Source organism: Anarhichas minor, unplaced genomic scaffold (assembly GCF_050575085.1).
Source record: "Anarhichas minor isolate MPS153535 unplaced genomic scaffold, ASM5057508v1 ptg000051l, whole genome shotgun sequence".
NCBI classification, from domain to species: domain Eukaryota; kingdom Metazoa; phylum Chordata; class Actinopteri; order Perciformes; family Anarhichadidae; genus Anarhichas; species Anarhichas minor.
In genome coordinates, this window is record NW_027466497.1 from 2599951 (window position 1) to 2625350 (window position 25400).

Below are 25400 nucleotides of genomic sequence, written 5' to 3' on the forward strand. Positions count from 1 at the left end.
GTGCAGACTGGAGGAATGGGCTCAATCTAAAGGAACTTGTCCCCTTCCTCTGCTGCTTTCACCAGACAAGGCAGCAAAGGAAAATGTCGCCACGGCAGTCAGTCGCGGTGTAATAAAATGAGCTCTTATCTATTTCCAACTTCTGGCTGCTGCTGAGGAATGTGAGGCGACGCGATGATAAACAAATTGCGGAACCGTGATTGCTGAATCCTTCGAAATTCCTCTAGTATGAGGTTAAACGTATGAGATGTGACACAATAACACACAAACAAGTCCTCTCATTCAGGACACAGGGAAAAAGTTTTAATAAAAAAGTGTGATCTGAGGCCATTGAGCAGAATCGATGACAGGAAACAACATAATATCAGGTCTCAGTGCAGAGCAAAGTGTTTATATGCTCTTATGTTAGCTACTTAGCATGTCTAGCTAAGCAGCCTACTGCCTTCAGAGGTAAACTAAACCAGCGTTACTTCAAAGCCTAAGAGTTAACATATCATCAGATAGCTATGGCTACAATTTGTGGGTTAGTTTACATTCAGAAACATGTGCTTGACTTGCTAACTACAGCTGATAATATCTTCCAGCTACATTCATCATTTCGAGAAGCCTGTCGTTGTGCACCTCTGTCTAAAAATGGGGGCCGATTGTGTAAAATATTACTTGGAATTTCGAAGAAACAAATGCGACGCCATTGTCGGTGTAAACCGGCCATGTTCATGTTATATAGTTTAGACCGCCATAACGAGCAACCGAGTTGGAAAAAATATACAGCGGCCAACAGTAGAATAAAACACGACCAAGACAGACAAACAGTTACTGTATGTATAACAAAATCCATCCACAACATATACAGCCCATCAGCACAAATATGAAAGAAAAGGGAGAACCGGCACAGTTTTACACACTTCATAGGGCGAGTCAAAGCTACGGTGCTAGGCAACGCAGGGGTTGTTGACGTCCACACACCAGCAGCTTCTTCTCTGCTGCAGCCGCTGATTGAATCCCTTCTTCTTTTGCTCCCTTCTCACACAGTTTATCAAGGACTTTTGCAACGGAAGCAACTTGAAATGCAAAGTTCAATACTTGTCAATAAAGGTATAGTCTACTTTCATAAAAGTAGAAGGACAGATTTTTTAAAAACACTATACTACCACCATCAGGAATGTGACATTAAAAGAAAGACAGGAAGCATGGAACAGTGACTCACACACACAGAGAGACACAACCCTGATATGAGTGAGGTGAAGAGTATGTACCCACGTATGAGTGGATGGAGGCTTTGATAGCAGCATCACTTACAAAGACCGAAAGTACTAAACTAAACTATGAGGCGGTTTCAGTGTAAGTGACATGATAAGGGTGTCTGCTACACCTGTGTGCAACGACCAGTCATCTGTCAGTTATGATACCAGTGAGACCAATTAAAAGATGAACATAGCCGATGGAAGCGCTGAGTCATGTGACATGTTTCTTCACAGAGCTAACTAAGACTTGCACCATTCATGTTCTATATTAATCCAGCTAACAGATTGAATTAAACAATGTAAATGAGCATATTCTTGAACTTGGGGGGGAAAAAAATATCTGTGATAAAATAAACTCAAGGTCCACTTATTAGCTTTCAGTTGTATTCCATGGCCTTCTTGGATGAATAGAGCTTGCTCAGGTGTCAGGGGTTATGACCCCCTTCATATATGACCACCATGTGACCTAAATATGTAATTTCAGTGTTGTGATGACGACTGTGCAGGCTCCCTCCACTTATCGAAGACCATGGCATACGGTCAAAAGCTCAGGAAAAAGTGAATCTTGAGTTCAGAATATTTTATTAAGGTGAACTTGTGACAACAGCAGCAACGTAAAGTTAACAAAACTCTCTGATATACAGAAGTCATCCTGCTGATACAGATGCCCAGTTTGGTTTCCCATCTTGATTATGATTATATTCATTGGATCTCCTCTTCTAGTGAACCTTGTCACGGCAGTCTGACTTTGGAAACACATCACGGTGTTTAGTTAATAATTGTCTGTAATCATATCATTGTGTAAATGAAACACAATTTAAAGGGAGCCTTTGGCCCTTGTTGTTCCTGTGGAGCCGGAAGGCATCTGACAAAGGGACAGCTGTTTGTAGAGTGCTGTTGTCATAAAACAATAAGTGAATGATAAAAAAGAATAATAAAAAAATTCCCTAGCGAATGTAAGGTGACACCCATGATAGGGTTAACGTTAATGATCTTATTTCTTTGTACTACAAGTTGTTTAAATATGTAAATGAGGCATTATCTATCTTTTGGTGAATTTAGAATTTAGGAGAAATCTGCCGACGCAAACAGACAAAGTAGTAATAAACACCTTAATGTGTATGTTGGATGTTTTCTTTCCATTAGTCTGAAAGAAGATGCAAAACAACCCAGAATCTCAAAATTGACCAGATCATGAAAAAACAACGTTTTTTCCTATAGTGTCTCTCCTTAGAAATATAAATGTGAAAGTACCCTCTATCGGATTATTGCTGCTGTACGTCTGTTATCTGCTGGATGATTGGTCCGATACCTTCAGTGTGTGATGTCATCCCTTCCAGCACACAGGCAGCGTGAGCGCAGATGAACCTAAAGTTGCTTTCTACTGCCACCCAGTGGTCACATGTGACACCTTCAGCTCTGGGAAACAAAGGCGAGCTGCCTTCACAGCCAAATCAGCACAAGGAGAGGAAATAATGACACAGTAAAGCGCCACACAATTAAAATAAATAGTTGAATAAATCAAGGCAGGCTACGACATTGTTTTTTCGTAAAGGTGTTTCCATTCTAAGAGGTGGAATTTCAACATCAAGTACAATCCTACCACAGCCACAGGGAGGTGCCACATTCAGTATCTGCAGCTTTCAGGAAAACAAAATCAGGCTTTTTTTATTTTAAAGCTCTTTAAAGGGTCAGTTTAACCCAAAAAGAGTTGTTGGTGTCATTTGCACAACAACTGTAGCTCTGTGTTGCTCACATTGAATAATGAAAAAAAAACACACGTGGAACACAGTTTTAATATAAATCTGTAAAAATGAGAAGTTTAATGGTAAACATGAACATGACAGAGTGATTGTATCATTTATAAAAGCAACAACACAAAAATACATGTATCTGTTTTATGAAAAGAACTGTACCGTAGCTACCATGTACGCGAAACAGGTTTCCTCTGGATATCAAATTATTTGTCAGTGCACTCCAAATGTCTTCATCTGAAACTTCTTTTCCTGAAGACATTAGAAAAGGAGGTGATCGTAACCCTGCTTCTTTGAACAAAAACAACAACAACAACAACAACAACAAAAAACGGACAAAATAATAATAATCACAGCCTTTTAAGAATGACATTTCAAACCACAATCTCGACATAGAATTGCACTTCAAAATACTGGTCGGGGTGAATAAATATTTGTGGTACCTTTCCATATCCATTTTGGTAATACAGTACATTAACACAGCAATAGTATAGTAGAGCTGTCAAAGGGGTTAATAGGGAAACTGATTCAAACTTTGTCTATTTTCATTCCAGCTGCTTTTGCATATAGTACAGAATTTGCATAATAGCACATAAATAAATTAACACCGATGACATCAAACAAGAGGGTAAAAAAAGATTTACAAAACATACTGCATATCTAACATAGTGTCTATATATGTTATTCATATAATTACATAACAGCGTCATTCAGAAGCGGTGCTGAAGTGCTCTTGCCTTTTTGTCCTCGGTCTCCGAGCCAGTGCCGTGTTTTAGCAACAGGCTCTGGTTCTCAGTCTTTTGCACTGTCCCTTCAGACTCTCCCTCCTATCAGAGTTGTGTCTGGGAGGAAGGAGCCTTTTTTTGGCCTTGGGTGGACTCGGGGTAAACACACACCTCTGTAACGTGTGCGTCTGTGACGACCTCCGGATGCCCCGCCTCTGTCCCGGCACTGGACGGCTGCTGGACGCCGAAGCAACCTCGACTGTTTCTGTGCAATGAAGCGTCCGGTCTGCCGCTCCCGGACGTTCCCCCCAACGCCTCGGGGTCCGGCGGGCCGGCTCGGCTGCTGGGCGGCGTCGCTTTGAGAGTATCTTGGTGCCGCAGCGGAGGAAACCTCCCCTTCGGAGCGTCACTTAGCTTCCAGGATCTCCCGGCGGGGCCTGCCGTGGCTGCTATGGGGCTGCTCACCAGGCTGTACAGGGGGAGGGTGGACCTGGGCTGGATCATGTGAATCCCCCCGATGGGGATCAGGAGGCTCGGGGCCCTGCTCGGCTGCTGGGAGTGCAGAGGGAGGTGACTCAGCAGGGTGTGGGCTCCCCGGGGCCGCGTGGGATGTGCGGTGGTGTGGCTGAGACCGACCTCATCCACAGCCTACGAGAAAACAAGATGAGGTGGAACTTGAATGATTCGATCAGTACACTAACTGCTCGGCCTTGGTGGTTCTGGGGAAGAGCTGTAAGTTAGGCTTTTCATCCCTACAGGTTAAAAAGGTTCATATGAATTTAGTAATAATATCAAAAAAAGCATTGCTGATGTGTTATATCTATAGATATTTTTGGGGGACTTAGTTTGAAGCTGCCTCTGTGAGTGCACATTATATTAGCAGCTGAAGCAGACAGAGATGTTGAGTTCACATCAGGTCGCAGAGGTCCAGACAGTTCATACATTATTCCAGACTATGGCTACATTCTCGCTGCAAGCCTGCAAGCCTTAATGCCCAATTTAAATGTATTGCTCAGATTTTTTTTGTATGGCTAATGGCTTTCAGTTTGGATGTCAGCGTCCAGTAAGTTGATGTACGGTGGAAGCCAGCGAATTTGAGAGCAAAGTATAAGGAGGGCAAGGAGTTTTTAACGATGGCTTTTTTTGGGGAGAAATGGCTGCTACTTCTGTACAGAGGGGTGTGTGTGTGTGTGTGTGTGTGTGTGTGTGTGTGTATATGTGTGTGTGTGTGTGTGTGTGTGTGTGAATGCGAAGTGAGAGCCAGGAGTGGTGGGATCGTGACGTGATCGGCTTAACAGCGCAGAATTGTCGAATTGTCGAACAATTGACGAATGTTGGTATAGAGTGACATAAAGTAGTCGCATAAATACTCTTCGGACTGAGGTCCCACTGCAAAAAAAAGACCGTCTGCGCTTTAACTTCCCATCCAGCCGCAGTAATGTACAGCCGTACTCTGTGACATCACTGTCGGGTGTGTTTAAAAGGTGCAACAAAGCACAAAGTACTAAAACCAGTAAAAAAAAACAAAAAAAAAACATGTGCGGTAAGAAGATCTATATAAGAGAGATTATAAAGAAAGTCAAGTGTGGTGTTTTTCTTTTTAGCATGTATTTACATATATGTACCCATCAAATATTTAGATATTTAAAAATGGCTCCCCTTACTAGACACACCCAACCTACAGGTGTAGCTGAGATGTAAACAGATGCGTCTTTGTGTGCAAAATGTGAATTAGTATCTACTCCTGTGAGACCTATATTAGTGTGAGGAGGAAGTGGTGAGGTTACACCATAACATAACCACACGTTTGGAGTTTTTGAATTTTTATTTATTTAAGCCGGGTGAACTGATGATATTCGCCCACGTTGTTTTTCGTCGTCGACGTGCGGTTCCAATCTTTGGTGCTTAATGATCGGCCCGCGTCTCGTTTTATCGGCGGCTGCCCAGGGAAAACATGTCGCGTCTATTTGGGAGCTCTCCTGCATTATTTTAAGGTTCGAGTGATATAAAACAGGAGAGAGTTGCCTTTTACTTCCCTTTCCAATAACTGTGCGACTTTAAAATACCCTCGTATGTACCAGCCTATCTATATTTGTTCTGGATGTTGACTTACTGGGATTTAACTGAGCCGCACAAGATTAGCTTTGTGAGCCAAAAAGCTGTATGTATTTAAAACCGTCGGCTAAACTAACAGAGGTGGAAGTCACAGGTGAGTGAAGGCTGCAGTTTTTAACTAAAGCCACGGTTTGACCATCGTTAATTATACACACGACAAAAAACAGAGCATCACGACAGATTCAGAACGAGACCAAAACAATGGCTGGGTTAGATTATAGGGAGGAAAGTAATTAAAATGCTGTTTTTTTGAAGCAAAAGCTGAAGGGACTCACCAGTCTTGCGTTAGATGGTCGGTCTCTTAGGTGAAGACAAGCTTGAGATGGAGCGAAGGAGCCTGGAGGCCCAGAGGACTGGACTATTGTAGGAGAAAGACCTCTAACTGGGGAGACTGGTCTCAGAGCGGAGGTGGAGACATGACAACTGGGTGAGGAGGGGGAGGAAGGGGGAGCGGGGGACTGGCGAGGAGGTCTGGGTGACGAGCTGCGTGGTGGAGACGGCTCCCTCTGTGGCATCTCTGTGGGTTGAGCGCTTGGAGAGTGGGAGCCGCCTCCGGAGGACGCCGATGTTGAAGCGTCAAAGCGTCTGCGGGCGAACATGGCCCTCCTGGCGCCGGCCGGGCTCTTCTGGGTCGAACCCTCGGGGGAAAGCGGGACGGACCGGCTGGGTTCAGGCTCCATCGGCAGGCCTCCTGGATGAGATTTCTCACCATCAGAAGAGGCAGTGTGAGAGCTTTCAGCCACCTGGGACCTGTCGTCTCCATCTTTTCGGCCATCTTTGTCCCTGGCATTGTCATCCTCGTCATGTCGACTTTTCCCCCGATCGGAGTACCGAGGATCTTTTTGTTCATCTGGGTGAAGAGGACGTTCTTCACAGACTCCTAGGACAGAAAAAAAAGTCTCTTTTGAACTCATGTTCTTACGCTAACAAACAACTCAGTATCAAGGGCTCCCGGCTGATATCGATCATGTTGATCTACTGCACATATATACAGAGATCCCTTCCTAATTTGGGCTACTTTTTTCTATCTTGTCAAGCCAGCTGGTAGAAGTGTTTTCTTTTCAACTCTCCAATTTCAGACTCTTTCAAGCTGCACCAATGTGTAGAGACATCCAGGAAACAATATGGACCTGTTAAGGTGTAAGTGTGCCGTGTTGTGGCACATTTTTTCCCCTGGGTGTAGCGTTTAACAGCCTCTCCCGTGTTTCTTCCTCCCACATACTGTATCTTACGTCTCGGACGCCCAAGGTTTCGATATGCAGCTAACCAATGTTTGCATTTCTCTTCAAACAAATGTGAAACGTTGCTCAATCTAAGTGACAAAGTGCAAGTCAACAGAATTTAGAGCGCTGTTATTTATCAAGTCAAAGACAAGTGCATGTGGCTAATGGAAAAACATTACCACCTTTGTCCACAGAGGCCAAAATAAAAGCTCCTTGTGGTTACTTTAACATTCACAGCACATTTAAAGTCCAACTGAAATCACAAACGTTCTCCATTTTGGTGAAATGAATTTCAAAATTAGTGTTAAGAAGAAAATAAAGTCATCTGATGTACTTCAGAAATGCTCCTTTAGCTTCCAAGGCTGTTGTGTTTGACTGACTGCTGAGCCATCAAAGGAATCATATAAGCAGACGTTTTGAACTTCCACACTCAGACAACTTCTGCTATGATGTCATCATGTTAATAACACACAACAAAACAAATAGCAACAGTCTGATCAGCCACCATATTCATAACAGCAACATGACTGCTGACAGCTGATCCTGGTGCTGTGCAGGCAGAGAGAACTGATCTAATTAGCGACGCTATGTAAATAGACGTTTTTCAGACCATGTTCTTATGACTCTCGTCAGTCCGTTATATTATAAAACTGCTCAGATATTTGATCTAATGTAGCTGAGAGGTGATGACAACGCGACACATTGCACCTCCCGGTGCAGACAGGAAGTTAAAAGACCAACCAATCAAAGCACATCCTTGTTGCTTCAATGTGTGCTGAAGCATTTTCTCCTAGTGGATATATTTGTTTGGTTGCTCCTTTAACATACCAAGGTGCAACACAAGCTGGTCCATGCTCATAGATAAAGAGATATTAACCTAGAAAGCTAATATGGAAAAGTCGGTACAAGAAGAAGAGAGCACAGGGCATGTCATTTACAAAGTATTAGAAACAAACACACACACTAAAACATTCAGTGACCATGGTTTAATACAGTTTAGCATTAAAAGAGCAGATATTTGATAGTAGATGCAATATAACAGCATAGCATACCTTCATCTGTGCCGTCTGGGTAACAACAGATTTCTTCTCCATGGGACTCAGATGTCAAGTGTTCAATGAGGCTTCCTGTGAAATACAACAGACAGGCTGAGCTCACAACGGATGCACGGTGAACACAGACGTCACCAGTGATTTCCTTACCTTTGGCTTTGACAGAAAGGTTGCAGTGTTTGCAGTTGTATGCTGGGGATTCTGTGATGCGATGGGGGCACTTTTGCAGCACACTCGTGGTATTCTTCAGGTGGAATCCACAGTCCTCACACTGGCACTTCCCTCCCCCTCCGCCGTGCACGAGACCGTACTTCTCATTTGATCTGTGGGTGTGACGAGAGCAGGAAGGTGTCAGTTTCGTCCTCAGAGCTTTTCCCTGTCAGTTGTCCATCGATGCCACTCCTCTCAGGATGATAGTCACAATCGATATGAGTGTAACTGGAGCTGACAGACTGTCTGCAGGCCCTTTAGCACCTGTAAGCAGCCCCTTTAGTGCCTGTATTTATCCAGTGTGAGTACACTATCTGTTTGGCCCTTTCTGCACAGTGAGCTCACACTGTGGCAGCTGGGCCCGGGGTCCACCCCTCGGTGTACACTGAGGGTCCCTCAGCGAGGCACCTACTTCAGCTTCAACAGAGCAGCTTTCATAAGCCAAAACCAGACACCCCCACCCTCCCACTGCCTTATAACCCCATCACAGCTCACACCACCACCATGTCCAAACAAGGGGGGGAGCCTACGATGTGGCCCAAGGTCCGGGGGTTTGCTGCAGCCAGCCAATAAAAACAGGCCAGAGAGGGAGGGAAGCCCTGGACCAGACCAGCTGCTGCTCCAAATAAGCATGAAAAAACACAGAAAATGAAAACACATTCCTATGAGAAATAATCGCTCTGATTATAATCGGCTGCTTTTTCCCCTATATTTTCACTACAGGCTTCGCGGCTGGATAAACTCGGCAGGTATCATAACCGGTGGCTTTTACAGTCTTGAAAAAGTGAATGAAAGAGAAACACTTTAAAATCATGCCGGGACACTTTACTCCTTTACTATAAAGCAGCTATATTCATAGGCGTTTCATGCAGCACCCATTTACGCCCAAGATTGGAGTCTCGGTGCTTTTGCCTTCATTTTTCCTGACAACAAAAAAAATGGCAATGTTCAACTGCCTCGCTGCCTCAGTTTGGTCTTTTTGTCCTTCAGACAGACTGAACAGACAGTGAAGGGGAAAGCGAGCAGGCGTGAGGATGACTCACTCTTTTGGGAAGGCTGTGAGGAGCGTCAACATGAGTCACAACAGGGATTTGTTCACACACACACACACACACTCACACTCCCGAACCAAAAAGAGACACACAGATGGCACCTCTCTGCACTCGCCCCGCATCACAGCAGCGTCTATTTTTGATGGGTATCAGAAGTACTGAGCGTGTCTGGTTTAACCTCGCTGCAAATGAATTTGAGAAGTGCGCGTGCTTCAATTAAGACAAATAAATAACAGAACTGTGTCAAAATGAATCCACACCCGTACATATTTGCATACTGCATTTAAGTTTACTTAAGAATCAGTCGTTGCTGTTCATGTTATCTTTGTTTACGTGGATTAAATGACCTTTCTGATCCGTGACTATTACCATTTACGATTAAATAACGTGGAAAAGAATCGCATTGTATGCAGCAAAGCGTCCTGACAAACAACACAAAGAGTCCAGTATTTTCTACATCAGGACACCCTCAGGGTGTGTTGTTCATGGTTAGCTTCATCTCATTGTTGGTCCATTTCAGTGAGCGTCATTTCAATGAGCGTCATCTGGTAATATAGCATTAAGCAGAAGTAAGGTTGCTATTGTGACACACTTTTTAGTTTAAAACATTCAACAAATGAACAATATCTACAGAATGTTAAGAGGTCACAGCGTTGACATCATATCAAAGACGTCTTTGTATTGTGCTGCAGAGATATCTACTAGAATGAGCATGCTAACCAGCTAGCCCCGGCTCCTCCTGTGTTGTAAAACCACTTGTACCTCGAGAGGCGATAGTGAGTCACTGAAGGTCAGTCGGCCCTCAGTCCAACAGCTGCCCCGGGGGCTTGTCAAGGCACAGGGTCCGTGTGCATTATGATAGTTTGTTTATTGGATTGAATCCAAAGTGGCAGAAACGAGAAAATGACTTGTATTTTTGTGTCGTCCTCCCCGCCGACAGAAAACTACTTCACCGAGAGAGGAGTGGGCGAGAGCTCCGGTAGCTCTCGGAGTTTCAGCCGTTTAATCAAATTTTGCGTATTCTTGCCCTACTGTTGGTAGTTAGCTTTATTACATTTTTTTTCAGAACTGATGACTGTAAAATTAGTTTGTGTGGACCAAGTAGTAGGCCTAAAATGCTGTCCCCGATTTATTTGGAGCATGTGTTCAGATGTTATACATTGCACCTTTAACCTCCCTGGGGAATACTCAATTCATAATAAAAGGACAGAAAAATGAATACATGTTGAAATAGTTCTCTTTTGTGTTTTCTCATCATATTCTTAGACTCCAGTGCGTTTCTTGTTATACAGTTTGTCTGTTTTTCTGCCCAATCAGGCTCCCTTTAATGACTTAATGCCAAGTACGTACATGTACACACTGTATATTTTCTACTCATTCCATTGGTGTCAGTGGAAGAGAATGAAACGTGCTGCTGCTCCATGTGAATGGCTGTGATGGTTGGTGTAAATTAATCTCTACAGGCGCAAAGGAACTAGGTAGTTTCCTGGCTTCAGCCCCTCAACAGACGGGCTCTGTTGGTGCAGACAGCCAACCCATGGCCTCTCCAACATGGTGGACAGACAACGGCTTCCACAACATACCACAATATATGACGCAAGCAGTAACGAGGGAGAGAGTGTAAATTTGATGTTATCAGCTAATGTTCTCCAACTGAAAATGCTGAGCTGTCATAAGTTCATACTCACCCTCTCTCAGAGATCCAGACTTCGGGAGGTTGTTTATTTCTGGAGCACGACTGTACTTCCTCCTCCACGTTCTTCTTCTCAGCCTCCCTCTCTTCATTTCTGTCTGACCCGTCGTCTTCTGCTGACAGCGGCCCCTTCGTCGTTCCCTCGTGGTCTCTGCAGTGCGACTGGCTGTTGTAAACCTACACCCGAAAGAGACATGGGCAAATTCACGAACTCTGCTCCAGCATGCCCAGGGAGACAAAAATTGGGAAGTCTCATTGAACGTTGTGTTTAATAGCATTTGTTAAACATGTCAAACTACCCCTCTCTCAGACTTCCGTGTCTCTCTATTTAAATACAGATTTACAATTGTAATCATTTTGTAATTACCTCGGTGGAGCATGGTCTTCTGTTGTCCTCTTGCTCCATTGACTCAGTGGTCCTGACTGTCATGGGGGATACAGTGTAGATGGAGGGACTGAGCCTCTGCTTGCAGTGCAGCAGAGAGAGAGCTGTCTTGCTTGAGAGGCCAGGTGGGTTGGGGTCATAGCCGCTGGTGGACCACGACGAATACACTGAGGGCTTCTGTTCATCCAGAGTAGACGGGTTTGGTTTAATGTAGTTCAAATAGCACCAGCTATTACAGGTGCTGGACAGCAGACTGGGGTACGATGGGCCAACATGTGCAATGGGAGAACAAACACTGGGTAGACATGTCTGATTTTCCCTTTTGACTTCCTGATTGCATGTGTCCACTGATGCCTTGTCAACACATCCCGCCTTCCCCTCCTCTTCTTCCTTCACTCGTTTCTGCTGCTGCTGCGACTCAGGGGGGAGCTCTATACTGCTCGAAGGGGAAAGCATGCGCTTGTTGCCCCCTGGGCCTGATATCCTGAGGCCATCGTCGGACCACAATTGAGGGTCTGGACTTGTGTTCCTATGGTTTCTGTATTCAGCTGTTGGGTTGCCCATATCGTGTGGAACAGCATCAACCGCCTCCTGGGGCCTGGGGGTGGTGGACTGAGAGAATGTAGTGTATATGGCACACGCTAGGGTGAGTGTGTCTGTTTGGAGACGCACCGCCACTGCTGGAGATGGGACTGGCCTCAGGACTTCCAGACTGGAAGTGATGTGAGGGACAGAGTGCTGGATGTGGGAGGGATTTACTCGAACCTCTGAATAATCATCATGTAGTAAGGGAATCTCTAGCTTCAGCCCTGTAGACATGGGGAGATAGTGAGCTCTGGCCGCCCCTGATGGTCCATGTGTAGGATAGGGTTGCGGCGCTTGAGGAGGCGGCTGCTCTGTATGGATGTGTGAGGCCTCTTCTTTTACAGGATCTATACATGCGAGTTCTGTGCTGCCCGTCAACTGAATATTTTGACTGAGTTTCCACTGAGAGAAGATCTCTTTGCCTTGTAGTCTTACTGGATTACGCAAGACTGTGTCACCTGATGAAGGGGAGGTAGGGGACCTGCTGCAGTACGCAGAAGTCGGGCTCGCTTTAGAAGACGTGGTGGAGCTGACATGTTCGGGACTACGGCTCGGCATGGCACACTGCTGCTGCTCCTCCTCCTCCTCATCTGGATCTCTGATTGCAGTGTGTCTCATGAGGAGACACTTTCGTCTTTCCCTCCAGCCAACTGCGGAGCACTCAGGGGACAGACAACTGTAGTCAAAAGACTTACTGCGGGTCTCAGCCATGAGGACACTCGGTAGTGGGTCGTGAGGCGCCTGCTCTGATGCCGAGCGCCTCATCTCTCTGTGCTGATGCACCCCAGGCACCGTCAACATGTGAGGAGCTCTCGATCTCCTCAGTGGTGCTGATCCAGCGATCTCCATGTCTGGTCTATTTGACTCTTCGAAGGATGTGGAACGACTAGATGCATAAGATGCACTACTGTCCTGACTAGGGCTGCGAGGAAGTGATATGGAGTCAAAACTGGATTCCCCTGAGGATTGGGCAGCCTCGGCGAGACGTAAGCGCTTCTTCTTTGGAGGAAGCTTTTCAATGGGGAGCTGGGCCAGAGAGGGGCTTCTCTGTGGCCACTGAAATTCATCAGCTTTCTCTGAATGTTTTACCGTGGACGTTGGCTCTATCGAGGTGGATGCGCTCATGTTGGAATCCTCTGTAACCAGTATTTCCGGGACCTGCACGCTGTGTTGGAGGACCAGCTTTCGAGCTGTTAGTTTTGTCGAATGTTGGGGCTGTTTCTGAGGCACCGGTTGATATTCTTCATGAGGTGGAGAGTTTTTTGTTACCTCGGTGCCTTGACTATCATTGCAAAAAGATTCCTGTTTTTCAAATGAACGAGTGTGTTGAATTACTGAACAGGTTTGTAGTGTAGGTCTTCTGGGCCCCTCATAAGCCACATCATCTTTACACGGTCCTGACAAGAGGGCAGGAGAATGCAATGAAGGAGAAGAGGGATCATCAAATTCAAAACTCTCTTCTTTCCTTCTCTTGCGCATTGCTGAAGCTCCTGCTCTGACTGCATGGTTAATTAGCTGTGAGCACCCCGTTTGACTAATTACCACCTCATTTTTGGGATGATGTGCTAAGCACAGGCTTTTCTTGTGTTTCTTATAACCCTCCCAATCTTTGCATCCAGTGCCACAGGCCTCGCACTCATATGGCTGCGGTTGGCTTTGCTTGTGGTCAGGCACAGTGGTGACGCTGTCGGGGTAAAGTGAACGAGAACCCTCTTGTTCTTCTTTTGTTAGTTCGGCACCGAGCGGGATTTCAATAGCCGGCTGCCGTCTCAGCATCCGGTAACGACGGGATGCCGGCGTTTCAGAGGGCTGTCGTTCATCAAAGGACTGAGTTAAGCGGAACTTGCTGAGGCCACCAGTGGAGGCGTCAAATGAACTTGCTGCAGATGGCATTGAGTGACTTCTCAGCAAAGGGGCGGTGGATGTTTGGCCAGCTGGCCGCTCCACATTTAGGGATGGATGATGAAATTTTTCACATGGAACTCCCATGGTGATGGAGCCACTGTTTTTATAGCCCAGATCTCCAGCTTTAGGGCTGTGAATTAATGAATCTTTCACAGAGGAACTCTTTTGTGACTCTGAACTATTCTTCCTGGAGAGTGAGAATCTCCTTGGCTTTACACTGTCAATTTTACTGGTGTCAACCACTGCCTCGTTGATAGTGATGAGCTTGGTGATATGATCGATGACCTGCTTCTTAGGGACTGTGAATGTGATGCTTTTGTCCTCCTGACCAGAGGGCTGCTGGTTATGTTGCCGGGACATCCTTTGTAGGTGTCCGAGACGCCCATATTTGCCGAGGATGATCTCTGCATAGCTTTTGGCACTTGTGTTCGGGGGACTGTCCTGTGACTGCTCAGTACTTTCAGAGCGAGAGAAATAGCCTGATTCTGTACTGCCTTTACTCCCTAAAATTAGAGAGGAAGTCTTTTCATCAGATAAGTCTCGAGGACCATGTTTTCCTCGACTCAGACGCAGGGCCAGTCTCTTTTTCACTGCAAGAGAGTCATCGTTTCCTCCGGTGCAATCTTTGGCCCTGTCCGTTTCATGACTCTTGATTGAGGCTACACTGCTTTGTCTTTCTGCAAGGGAAGACGCCGATACAAGCTGTCTGGTTTCATCTTCTGACTCGGTGACTTGCTCTTCCAAAGTTCTCTTCTCCCCAAGTGCCAGACCTGCCTTCACCCTGTGGGTGTGCGATTTGCGGTGTTTGTACAAGTTACTCTTGGTTTTAAAAGAGAAGCCACATGGGGCGCAGGGATAAGGTCTTTCCCCTGTATGTGAGCGAATATGTTTCTGTAGGACACTCGGCTTTGCACACGCACGGCCGCAGTAAGTGCAGACGTATTTGCCCGGTCTCTGAGGCTTGCGCTCACGTTTTTGTTTCGGGGTGCCGTCCTGGGTTTCGGGTTTGGACCGGGTGGGGCCACCTGCTGAGGAAGGCGAGCCTGGCGACAAACTAGAAGCTGTGGTAGCTTTTGTTGCCTCATCATTGTGTTCCAGTGCTGCGTCGGAGTCAACGCTCTGCCGCTGGTGCCTGAGACGTTTACGCTCAGGATTCTGTCTTCTGGACTGTTTGGGTTGCTGCAGTGTGCCACGGGGCTTTGGGGAGCCAGTTTGCTGTTGCCGCCGGGGCTGGGAGGGAGACTTGGGCTGCGGTCCTCGGTGAGGAGACTCTGGCTGACAATGCTCTTGACCTCCGGACTGCTCCCCAGTCGTCAGGCGACTATGCGAGGCCTCCATAAAATGGAAGGACAGCCTCAGGTAGACACGCGGGATGCGTCCGCCCGTGTCAGGCTACAGAGTTCAAGCCGAATCATTAACTGGAGAATGGGTTGGATGTGAGTGAATTCTATTAAATTACATCCACTTCGGTTGACTTCATAATCCCCACTTGTTTTGCTTGGACTTTATGGCTCGACAGAAGAATGATGCCATCAAATGTAGAACTGCGGCGTCAGAGAACGCAGCCGTGATATGTCGTGTGCTGTGGAGGAAGTCCTCTGCCATGCAAACTTAAAGTAGCCCATCGTGAAGCACTCGGCCAGTCCTGCTGCCACACAGTCGGATGCTCAGTTAACTGAATTTAGGATTCTTCACTCTTCTCAACATGAAGATCTGTGAAGACAAACAAACTCATTATATAAAACAGTGCATTCAATTCAACTTGGAAACACAGACAACCCTCTGACCCTCCCGCTGGCCAAATATAGATATTTATGTTTTATGTTACATAATCACTGTATGTGTCATAACTTTGAGCTCTCACTTTCCCACGGCTGCTGAATACTGTTAAATTAGAATGGTTTATGTAATATTTCGGTGTAAAAATTCTGCATGGGAAAAACGATACCCAATGAAGAATATTATTATTATTTTGATGCTTTAGCAATATTGTTTTTTTCTGAATCTTTCAAGACTGAATGGAGTTGCCGTGCAAGTTTTCTTTCCATAATTAATTGCACTGGGATTAACTAAGGGACTGTGGCACGTGAACCTGGCACAGTGTCTCAGCATGCTCGAATGAATACTGCATGTTTGACATGTTGCGTCTTCCATTATCAAACCACACTTTATTCAAAATGATAATCATCAGACAGTGCTAATGTACAGTACTGCCACATTAGAGGACACGGAGGTCTGCTTCATTACCTAATAGTGTATGAATCTTTTAAATACTTTTAAAAAAAGCCAAGCCAAATAAAAGGTAAGGGTCGGCTGTTAGCTGTGAGTGCATACACAAGGTGGTGTGAGTGGAGATACTGAAGAGAACTCCCAATGTTACTTTGTGCCAGCATACTGACACAGTAAACAAGGCATCCCACGCACGGACCAGCTGGTTTCTACACCCACGTTCTGGTGGAAGACGGCAAAGCTGCTGGATTATATCCAAATTACTGGTAACAGGTGGATAACCGTCTTTGGTTTAACTTGTGGGTGCGTGTATTGGATGAATATTAAACCAACATCACCTTTTATCCATCTTAACATCTCCTGCAGTGAGACTACAAGTGCTAAATGTACGTCCGACCGGTAATGTAACCGGACTAAAAGCTTTTGAAGGAGAGTCAGACTCAGAGTTCAGACCGCGAGACGCTCGGAGCCCCCGCACACTCTGCCTGAGGGTGACAATGACCAGAGTGAAAAACATTTCAGATTGAGCATTTACAGGACAAAACTGGCAACTAAGACCAAGTGACACTCTTTAAAATCATGCAACGCATCTGCTCATTCACACTTGCACGTGTCACACTTATTCCAGATTTAACTTCAGACTGTTCATTTGCACCTCTTATGGTGCAAATGAACCCCGGCCTCAATGAGTCTCTCTAGGTGAACTGTTGGAAGGCTCTCCTCATCACACGTCTGGGTGTAACGTCCTCAGTGTTAATTAAAAAGGCACACACGTTTACTATATATTTAGTAAGAATACCAACGTCCATCTATAGCTACAATCCATCAAATACCAACACATGTCCTCCTAAAAGAGGAACTCCACTGATTGTATACAAAGTTTGTTCACAGGAAGTAAACAATCAGCATATGTGAAACTAGTTGTATGAAGCATTTTGAGGCTACAGAAAGAATTGTGCGAAATCGGATACCTTGCCTCAAGTGACATCACCCGAGTCCGCCTTGGTTGGGGATTAAAACTAAAAGTTTGAGAATGAAAAATAATCTGGGGGTGTGGAGTCTAGACGCTCGAGGCTACATTAGCTGAACTATTAACTCTTTTACCTCATTGTCGGCAGTCGAGTTGCATTGTGGGTAATGTAGGCAAGGTTTTGGCAAGAAAGCACGGAATAAAAGATACTCCTGACAATGTTATAAAGCTAACGAGGTGGAGTGGCTTTTTAAATCACTGTCGGACATTTTTTCCAAAAAACAACGGACCATTTTCTCCGCAGACATTCTGACAAATCTAATACAATTCGTGGCTTTGTTCCTTTTATGGTGTTCCAGTCAGCCATACCAGTGACTCAGTGCGAACAATACTAGATTCATGGAACCGCCACACCTTAATGTAATGCAGCCATCATTAATATTACTAATCACACCTGGGCCAATGTCCTCCATGAACATTAGCCTATCCCCCACGGAGAGAAAGAAAAAAAGTTTCCCATAAGGCCATTAGGCGGTGATATGAGAAATGTGTATAAATACATATGGCATTTAGTGCACATCCCCAAAATCTGTGTGGGCTAATATAAAACACATTTTCTGATGTATTTGCAGTGTGGGCATTCAGTTACGATCTGCAGAGTTGGCTGCAAATCTGCAGGTGCTGAAACACATCACCTCAAGTGAACTCCAAAAACTGAAATGTTGCATCTATTCACACACACACACACACACACCGCGCGCAGAAAGAGAATATTGTATAAATGGCTTTTTAAAAAATCTTATCAATTTACTCCTCTCACACTAATGGGCACCCAGCGGTGGTTCCTATGGTAACGGCCCTAAACCATGTGGCAGCAGATGGAAGGAGAGCTGGAGGGCTAAATTTATCTTTCAGCATCCTCACCGACTACAGAGAGAGAGAGAGAGGGGGGGGGGGGGGGAGAGAGAGAGAGAGAGAGCGAGGCAGTCGGAAGTGCCTCCCTCCTCGAAGCTATACGGCTTTTTTTGGAGAGAAAAAAATCAATACTTTGGGAGTCTTGAATCCGTAGTACACCGATACTCCTCCGGTGTTTCAGGAGGAACCGGAGAGGAAAAGACATGCGTGGGGATGACAAAGAACACCGGACCGGTTAGCATGAGAAACTAAGCTATAGTATTCTGAACAATTCCATCAAATGAACTGTTTCAAAACCTTCTTTTGGGCCACATTTACGGAGGAAATTGTGCAGTATTTCAAAAGACAACAGATTTATGAGTAAAATATGTAAATTTGCTTAAATATAAGCTACTTAATAAGCAATTTAAGTTCCAACTGAAACAACGAGATGATTCAACTCATTCAGATGTCGAGGCCAAAAGTAGGAATTTCACTGACAGTTCCGTGTTGAAACACAGTGAAAACAGCGCGCTGATTTGAACTTGTTTCACCGTCAACCTAAATCTTCATCTCGCATGTGAACTGAGCAACAAATGGCCTCGTCTGCTGCTGTGTTTCCACCGCAATGTCAGCCGAGCATTAGCATTAGCCGGCGAGTCAGAAAGCAGCAGCCTGATAGCAGCTCCCCGCGGGGACTGAAAGGAGAGCCCGCGGGGAGTCTGTGTGTGTGTGTGAGTGTGTGTGTGCACCCCGGGAGTGCTCCCCAGTCCACATGGGGGGGGACATGCCAAGCAAGGGAGGTTGGATGCACAACACAGGGAGCTCATTCACTCCCAGTCTGAGCTGTGAGCTTTAATACATACACAGTCACACTCACTATATGCACTCTCCCTCTCCTTCATTCACACACACACACACACACACGCACACCTCACGGCAGAAGCTGCACTGTCTGCATATGTTTAAAGACGGCAAACAAATATTCATTTCAAATGTCTCCGTTTGCTCCGAGTATGATTCCACAAATGAGTCTTGTTTTTTTTTTCCACCACACACTGGCTCATTGATGTAGCAGCCTTTTGCAAATAACAAAGCCTTGAATGAAGAAATATCCTCCCAGCAGTCACATCATGTCACTCACATCACCTCACACACACACACACACACACACACACACACACACATCAAAATCACTGCCGATAACAGAGAGGATATCAAATGGCTTCTTTCTCTTTTTTTTTGTTACCTGGTAGCAGGTGGTGTTGTCCTCCGATTGTGAATGACTGGAAACGGGTAGAGCAGAGAGAGAGCGAGCCAGAGGGAGATGAAGTGAAGGAGAGAGAGAGAGAAAGATGAATGAGAGTGACGGAGAAGAGAGAGGGGCAATCGAGTCTCCGCCGTACGTGCACTGGGCTGACAAACAGGTAGCCGAGTATATTATGCGTATGAATGAGGAGGAGGGGACACTCTCTCCATATCTATCTCCACCTCCTTCACACACACACACACACACACACACACACACACACACACACACACACACACACACACACACACACACACACACACACACACACACACACACACACACACACACACACACACACACACACACACACACCTTTAGTGTCTCTCTCTCTCTCTCTCTCAGGTCAAAGTGAAGTAGCAGCTCCTTATTTGGAAGTTGACGTAAGCTTGTGTTTCTTTTGGCAGCGGTCTCGAGCTGCACAGCTGGCAAAGCGGTGAGAGGTAGAGGGGCCGGGCGAGCGGGCTGGTGTTTTAATTTGATCGGGAAAGGGGGGAGAAGGGGGGGGGGGGGGTTACTTCATATTTTTTAAAACACAGTTTCCCCATTCAGGTCCCACTTTCCAGCATATAGGTGGAGAGCTAGTGCTGCTGCATTCTGAGAAAACCCCTAAAAAACATTTAAGGAGCCGCATGGAGAGAAACAGAGGGCACAGGGATCCAGTTTTTAAGAGCAGCTCTGGAGAATGTCCACACACACACACACACCACACAGCACAGCATCCACGCTCCTGCCAGGGGTCCGGCTGAAACGAGTCCAGGCAGCTCTGACATCACTCCCCGCTCTTTTATGCCATGGGTCTCCCCCCCTCCCCTCCCTCCGTCCCTCCGTCCCTCCGCCAACTGACTTTTTTCAGGCTAAAAGCTTGCAGACATGTGCAGCTTTGAGGGAATACCAGCCGGTGGGATGAAGGCAGGCGGTCAGCCACTCATCTGGAAAAAAAAACGGAGAAGCTGAGAGGGGAATGGAAGAGAGCCCAGGGCGTCCGTCCTGCACCGGGCAACAGAGAGTCCTTGTGAGGAGGGCTCCAAATATTCTAAAAAAAGTGGTACGTGAAGGACCTGTGGTACTGACATTTCTGGGTTAAGGCTGCTGATAAAACAATTGTATTTCATCACCTGACCCCAACAGTCACCTCTAAAGCCGTTCCTTTAAATACTGCCAAAACATCAGATTGGATATAATTTCAATCTACTGTAAAATACTACCTTGGGGGGGGGGGGGGGGGGGCTGCTGCAGGGCTGATGAGGGAAAGTGGAAACAGGTGAACAGGGAAGGTGAGGAGATGGGACGGACAGAGAGGAAGAACGAGAGACTTCCTCTGCAATGGATAATGGCCTCCGACTGGACAATAATAAACTGTTCGTGTCAATGAACCAACTCCTAATATTTACATAGCAGTAGTGGATGGAAACGCACATTTACTTTTGCCAATTTTCTGGAATGCCAGACTAGCTTCTTTTAGCGATCACAGCAAGCAAGAAGACAAAGTGTTATCATGCATATCAGCAGCTCTTGCTGGTTTATCACTGAAGAAATTACCCCAAAACGTTCTCCATTGTCAACCACAACTGCACTTCCTGTGTGTTAGCAGTGTACAATAGTTTCCTCCACAAAAAAATCTTGTTTTTGTACTGTACTTCTCACCCTCAGTGGTAGAAATCCTCCCACATTGGATTTGACTGAAGTTAGACTTTTTTTAGTCCCGCTATATCCCGATACCCGGGTTACAGTTAGGCCGACACCGGGTATTAATCTGATACCAGTGTGTATTTAATAATAAGCAATAAGCTGTATGTGTCACCGTGTGGAAGGAACTGGGATCATTCTTTTACCTGCAAGGCAACATTCTCAAACATTGCTTTCCTAATATTGCAAAACAAAACTTAACAAATTAATACATAGTAATACATGTAATGAATCTGTATTTATTGAAATCACGACATGCGATACCAATATCGGCTCATTGTCACCGACACCGGATAACTGAGTGAGCATCTCACCGATATCGAGGATAGAGGACATTTTAGTTATTTTAAATGTGATTTATTTTTTTACAAATAAGAACGTAAACACTTTGCCGTTTATGATAAATGACTGTTTATAGAGACATCTGCTGAAAATAAAGGTCGTTTTTTGCTTTCAACATATTTTGGTTTGTTGTCGTATTATTTGAGCACGACACGGAGACTAATGTTGGCTCAGTGAATCGGTCTTATACTCCACTTGTCAGCCCGTTGTGGAGGTGACAGAGCTGCCAGTGTTGAGCTGCAGCTGGCGCTCGTCTGGACGGCCTTGTCACAGTGTGAACATCGCTCCACCAAACACATTTCCTCAACAGGAGTATTTCTTTTTGTTTTCCGAATGTAGGACAAAGGAAGGGAAGGAAGGAAACAAAAAAACAAAAAAGATAAGGTCTCACAACACTGTCCTCTTTCTGCTGAACAGAACACGGTGAATTCATGTTATACCTCAAGCTATACACAACACATGAACATCTAGCAGTGGCTGAGTAGAAATGAGGCTATTTTTAAAAGATGCAGATGTAGAGGATAAACCTTTCGCTAATTTATGTTCAGCCACCATTTCATTTGCAGAGTATAGCGTTCATCCTGCTTTCTAAGGCTGACGTGCGCCGGTGGTGGAGAAGAAAGATCACACTTGTGCTTTGCTGGAATTGAAAGAGGTTTTGTACATAGCAACATGACAAAAGCATGTGCGTATGGAAGAATCACCATTTATGAATGCTCACACTTATAGAGCAGCTCAGAGCACTTTAACCCCTCAACACAACCCTTCAAGTAAAAGCCCGGGGGGGGGGGGGGGGGGGGGGGGGGAAATCAGGCGGTTGGTGCCTCCAGCTGGATGAAGAAACTAAATACATAAACATGCTCGTGTGCTTTATGTCTTACTACTCATACAATGCTGTTAGATGCTCAAGACGGGCATCAAGGCTATGTTTTAACGTTTTGTGTGTCTGAGTAAATAGCGTCTCAAACAGAAAGCCTGTGTTGCAGACTTTACCACACACTGTGTAGACAAAATCAAGATGCATTTTCACATTTTTGAAAAAGTATAAAAGTGTTTATTCACGATCGGATGATGACATCCTCTGAATCTGCAAGTCATACTGAATCTTAAAATACGTGTATCATGTCTGTGTGTTCATATTTGACCGAGTGCCTCCATGAGCCGTTTATATCACAACCCCAACTGCTGTGGGTCAAATCACAGAGTTCAACTACAACTAACTTCCTGTTAGCACAACCAAAACCAAAACAGTAAAGCTGCAGGCCATGAAACCAGAACAATGAGCAGGGATGTACTTTAGTAACTGCACGTTACTTGTAGTCATTGTATCCATTGTTAACATAAAAAGAAAAACCGCCAACCAGTCGTGTTGCAGTTTACATCCATGTCCGTCCAAAATGTCATCACTACAAATTGTCGTAATAAGAATTCTTGAGTTACGGCTAAAAACGTATTTTGAGCGGTCACAGAGACCTTTGATCACCAAATTCTAATCAGTTCAATCGTGAGTGCAAGTGGACATTTGCGCCAAATTTGAAGACATGTCCTCAATGCGTTCCTGAGATATTACAAGAATGGACAGGACGGACAGGCATCCCCCGAAAACATGATGCTAGCCACGGCTAAAGCCGACGCAAAGGCATAGAAATATCAATTCGATTTAAAGTAGGTTAGCAGATTATGTTCAAAGAAGTTTCACTGCAGAGTTTAGAGATTAAGTTGAGCAAAGTCTCTGCTTAAACGTCTGCCACCTGTAGTGAGGGGAGAACACAGTGACTGGTCAATACTGGCCGATACTGGCAGACGCGCATATATATCGGCCCGACTCTGGTTGGTTTGCGGTGGAGTGTCAGCAGCGACGTCCAAGCTCAGGACGGTGCCGGCTCCATCCTGCAGTGCCACAGAGGGAGTTTCTGGGCACAGGGCCATCTTGTCAAGAGGACAGAGAAGGGTCCTCCTCAGCATCCCAGTTCACCAGGACTTCACGTACACCACCGAGACAGCAGAATCCTACGGTACAGGGAGATCTTTACCGAGTCAGCCTGTGGTGCTTAATGACCACGGAAATGCATTATTAAGATGAGGGACGCCATGTTTGAGGATATGTCTGAAGCAGAGGGCCTTTCTCATGTACAGAGTGTCTACCTGGCTACAGGAATAAGAGTGTGTCTGGATCTAGAAGGCTGGAGTACGTGTGTATGTGTGTGTGTAAACCCAGCCAATACCTACCGACAAAGCACCAGAACCACTGGTCCCCTTGCCTCCCTCCAGACGCCACAGACGGACCAGAGAACAAAAAAATAAGAAATAAATAGGCTCCGCTTGCTGGACGACTTGCCCAACAGAAGACCATGTTGACAGATGCTGTGCAGAGCTCAGCTGTGGTGGGTGGTGCTGGTTCAAACCCTGCTACCAAATGTTCCAATAACATACTTAATCCATGCATGTACAACTGTACCTTTATGGACCAAAGAGGCCTGTATGTGTACTCAAGGTGCAATAATAAAGATTTGTACTGTGCGCCATGGCACTGTGACCATAATACACCCACCGCGGCACTCCCAATTCTACACGCCGTTGCTTCAAAATACATGTGTCAAGTACTTTATTACGTTTTTTATGAGTTGAGGATGTTGAGGATGAATTGAGGACACTGACTTCAGGAGGGTTGAAAGTATTTTTCGGGGCGTTACGGGACAGTGGTGGTAAAAGTTAGTCTGGAGCCTCGCTGTCAACCATAATTATAATTATTTTTTAAAACAGGAAATCAGCCAAGAAAGTTGTAATCGCTGCATTAAAGCAGTGAAATACTGAAAATATACATATATTGATGCTTTTTGACAAAATATATGTTATTGTATGTATTTAATATATCTAAGGATCACAAATAAACACTGATAACTGCTCTGTTATCCTTATCTAAGTGTACGGGAAGCTGATGTGCAGCATGGACCACCAAAGATTTAAGGAATCCCAGTTTCAGACTGATCTGCCCGGGTGGTCCACCGCCAATGCCCTATTTTGGGCGAGAAAGAACCTTCCTACAGGCCGCTGGAGGCTGTGCCAGACACCGGCTGATGTTTCTGCACTTCCTCGGTCAGCACTGCAGGCTGATAAAAGCTCATACTTCATTTAAAATACAAACTATACTGTACACGTGACTTCCAAATAGTGACAGTTTACAACAATCGTTGTAACTTTTAAAGCCAGAGCATTCTAGATGCTACATCCCAATGTGGTAAACCAAGGGTAATTACTCTATAAATAAAAACTGTGTTATATATATATATATATATATATATATACATATACATACATACAGACAGACAGAGACTCACTGACAACAGGTTCATTTACTGAAAGGTGTGGAACGCGTATATTTAGAGCGGCAGCACTCCAAATCAAGGACAAGGAGAGAGGCACAAAGAAGCGTAGAATGGCCGGCGTTGTGCAAGCTAGAGAAAACAAGTTGGGAATATTTAGAGGAAAAGCTAAATATAGGACGGATGACCAGCATCTTGCTATATTTGTCCCCCACGTCTAAAGTTGGGCTGTTGCTGCGAGTGTTTGTGGTTTCAGGGAGTGAGCGTGGGTTTCGGTATGAGGCCGCTGACTGAAACCGTGACACTGTTTGCAGACACTCATCACCACCGTGATGACAGGGGCAGACTGCTGAAGGCTCCGCCTGCAGCCACATGAACAGCGTCTCAGAAGACTGTGTGAATCAACCCTTCTGGTCAAGTCTCATACCACCTGAAAGGCATCTCTTAGCCTACGTACAGTTTCTGAACTACAAGAATGACAATCGACATAATAGCAAACATTTTGCATGTTAATCCACTTTGAAATGAAAGAGGTATTGGTTTGTTTTATAAGGAAAAACAGCACCAACAATCAAACAGCCACGATTAGTCGATTAACCAAACAGAATTGCTAAACATCTATTAGTTCCAGCTTATTCAAATGTGACTATTTGCTGCTTTTCACAACTTTTCTTCTGACATCTTATGAACCCAAAAGCAGC

The 25400-nt window shown here is 45.3% G+C and overlaps 1 protein-coding gene across 2 annotated transcripts in view; it reads right to left on the reverse strand.

Annotated features, from left to right (window-relative positions):
• Window positions 1-3036: 3036 nt before the first annotated feature.
• Window positions 3037-25400, reverse strand: part of hivep3a (HIVEP zinc finger 3a) — a 32577-nt gene continuing 10213 nt past the window's right edge. For both annotated transcript variants that reach the window (XM_076075338.1, XM_076075339.1), the window contains 6 exons: window positions 11436-15656; window positions 11064-11245; window positions 8264-8436; window positions 8114-8188; window positions 6114-6718; window positions 3037-4371 (listed from right to left, as the gene is read on the reverse strand). In XM_076075338.1, coding sequence (XP_075931453.1) covers window positions 3829-4371; window positions 6114-6718; window positions 8114-8188; window positions 8264-8436; window positions 11064-11245; window positions 11436-15281 — 5424 coding nt within the window. In that variant the 5' untranslated portion in view covers window positions 15282-15656 and the 3' untranslated portion in view covers window positions 3037-3828. The remainder of the gene's footprint in view (window positions 4372-6113; window positions 6719-8113; window positions 8189-8263; window positions 8437-11063; window positions 11246-11435; window positions 15657-25400) is intronic.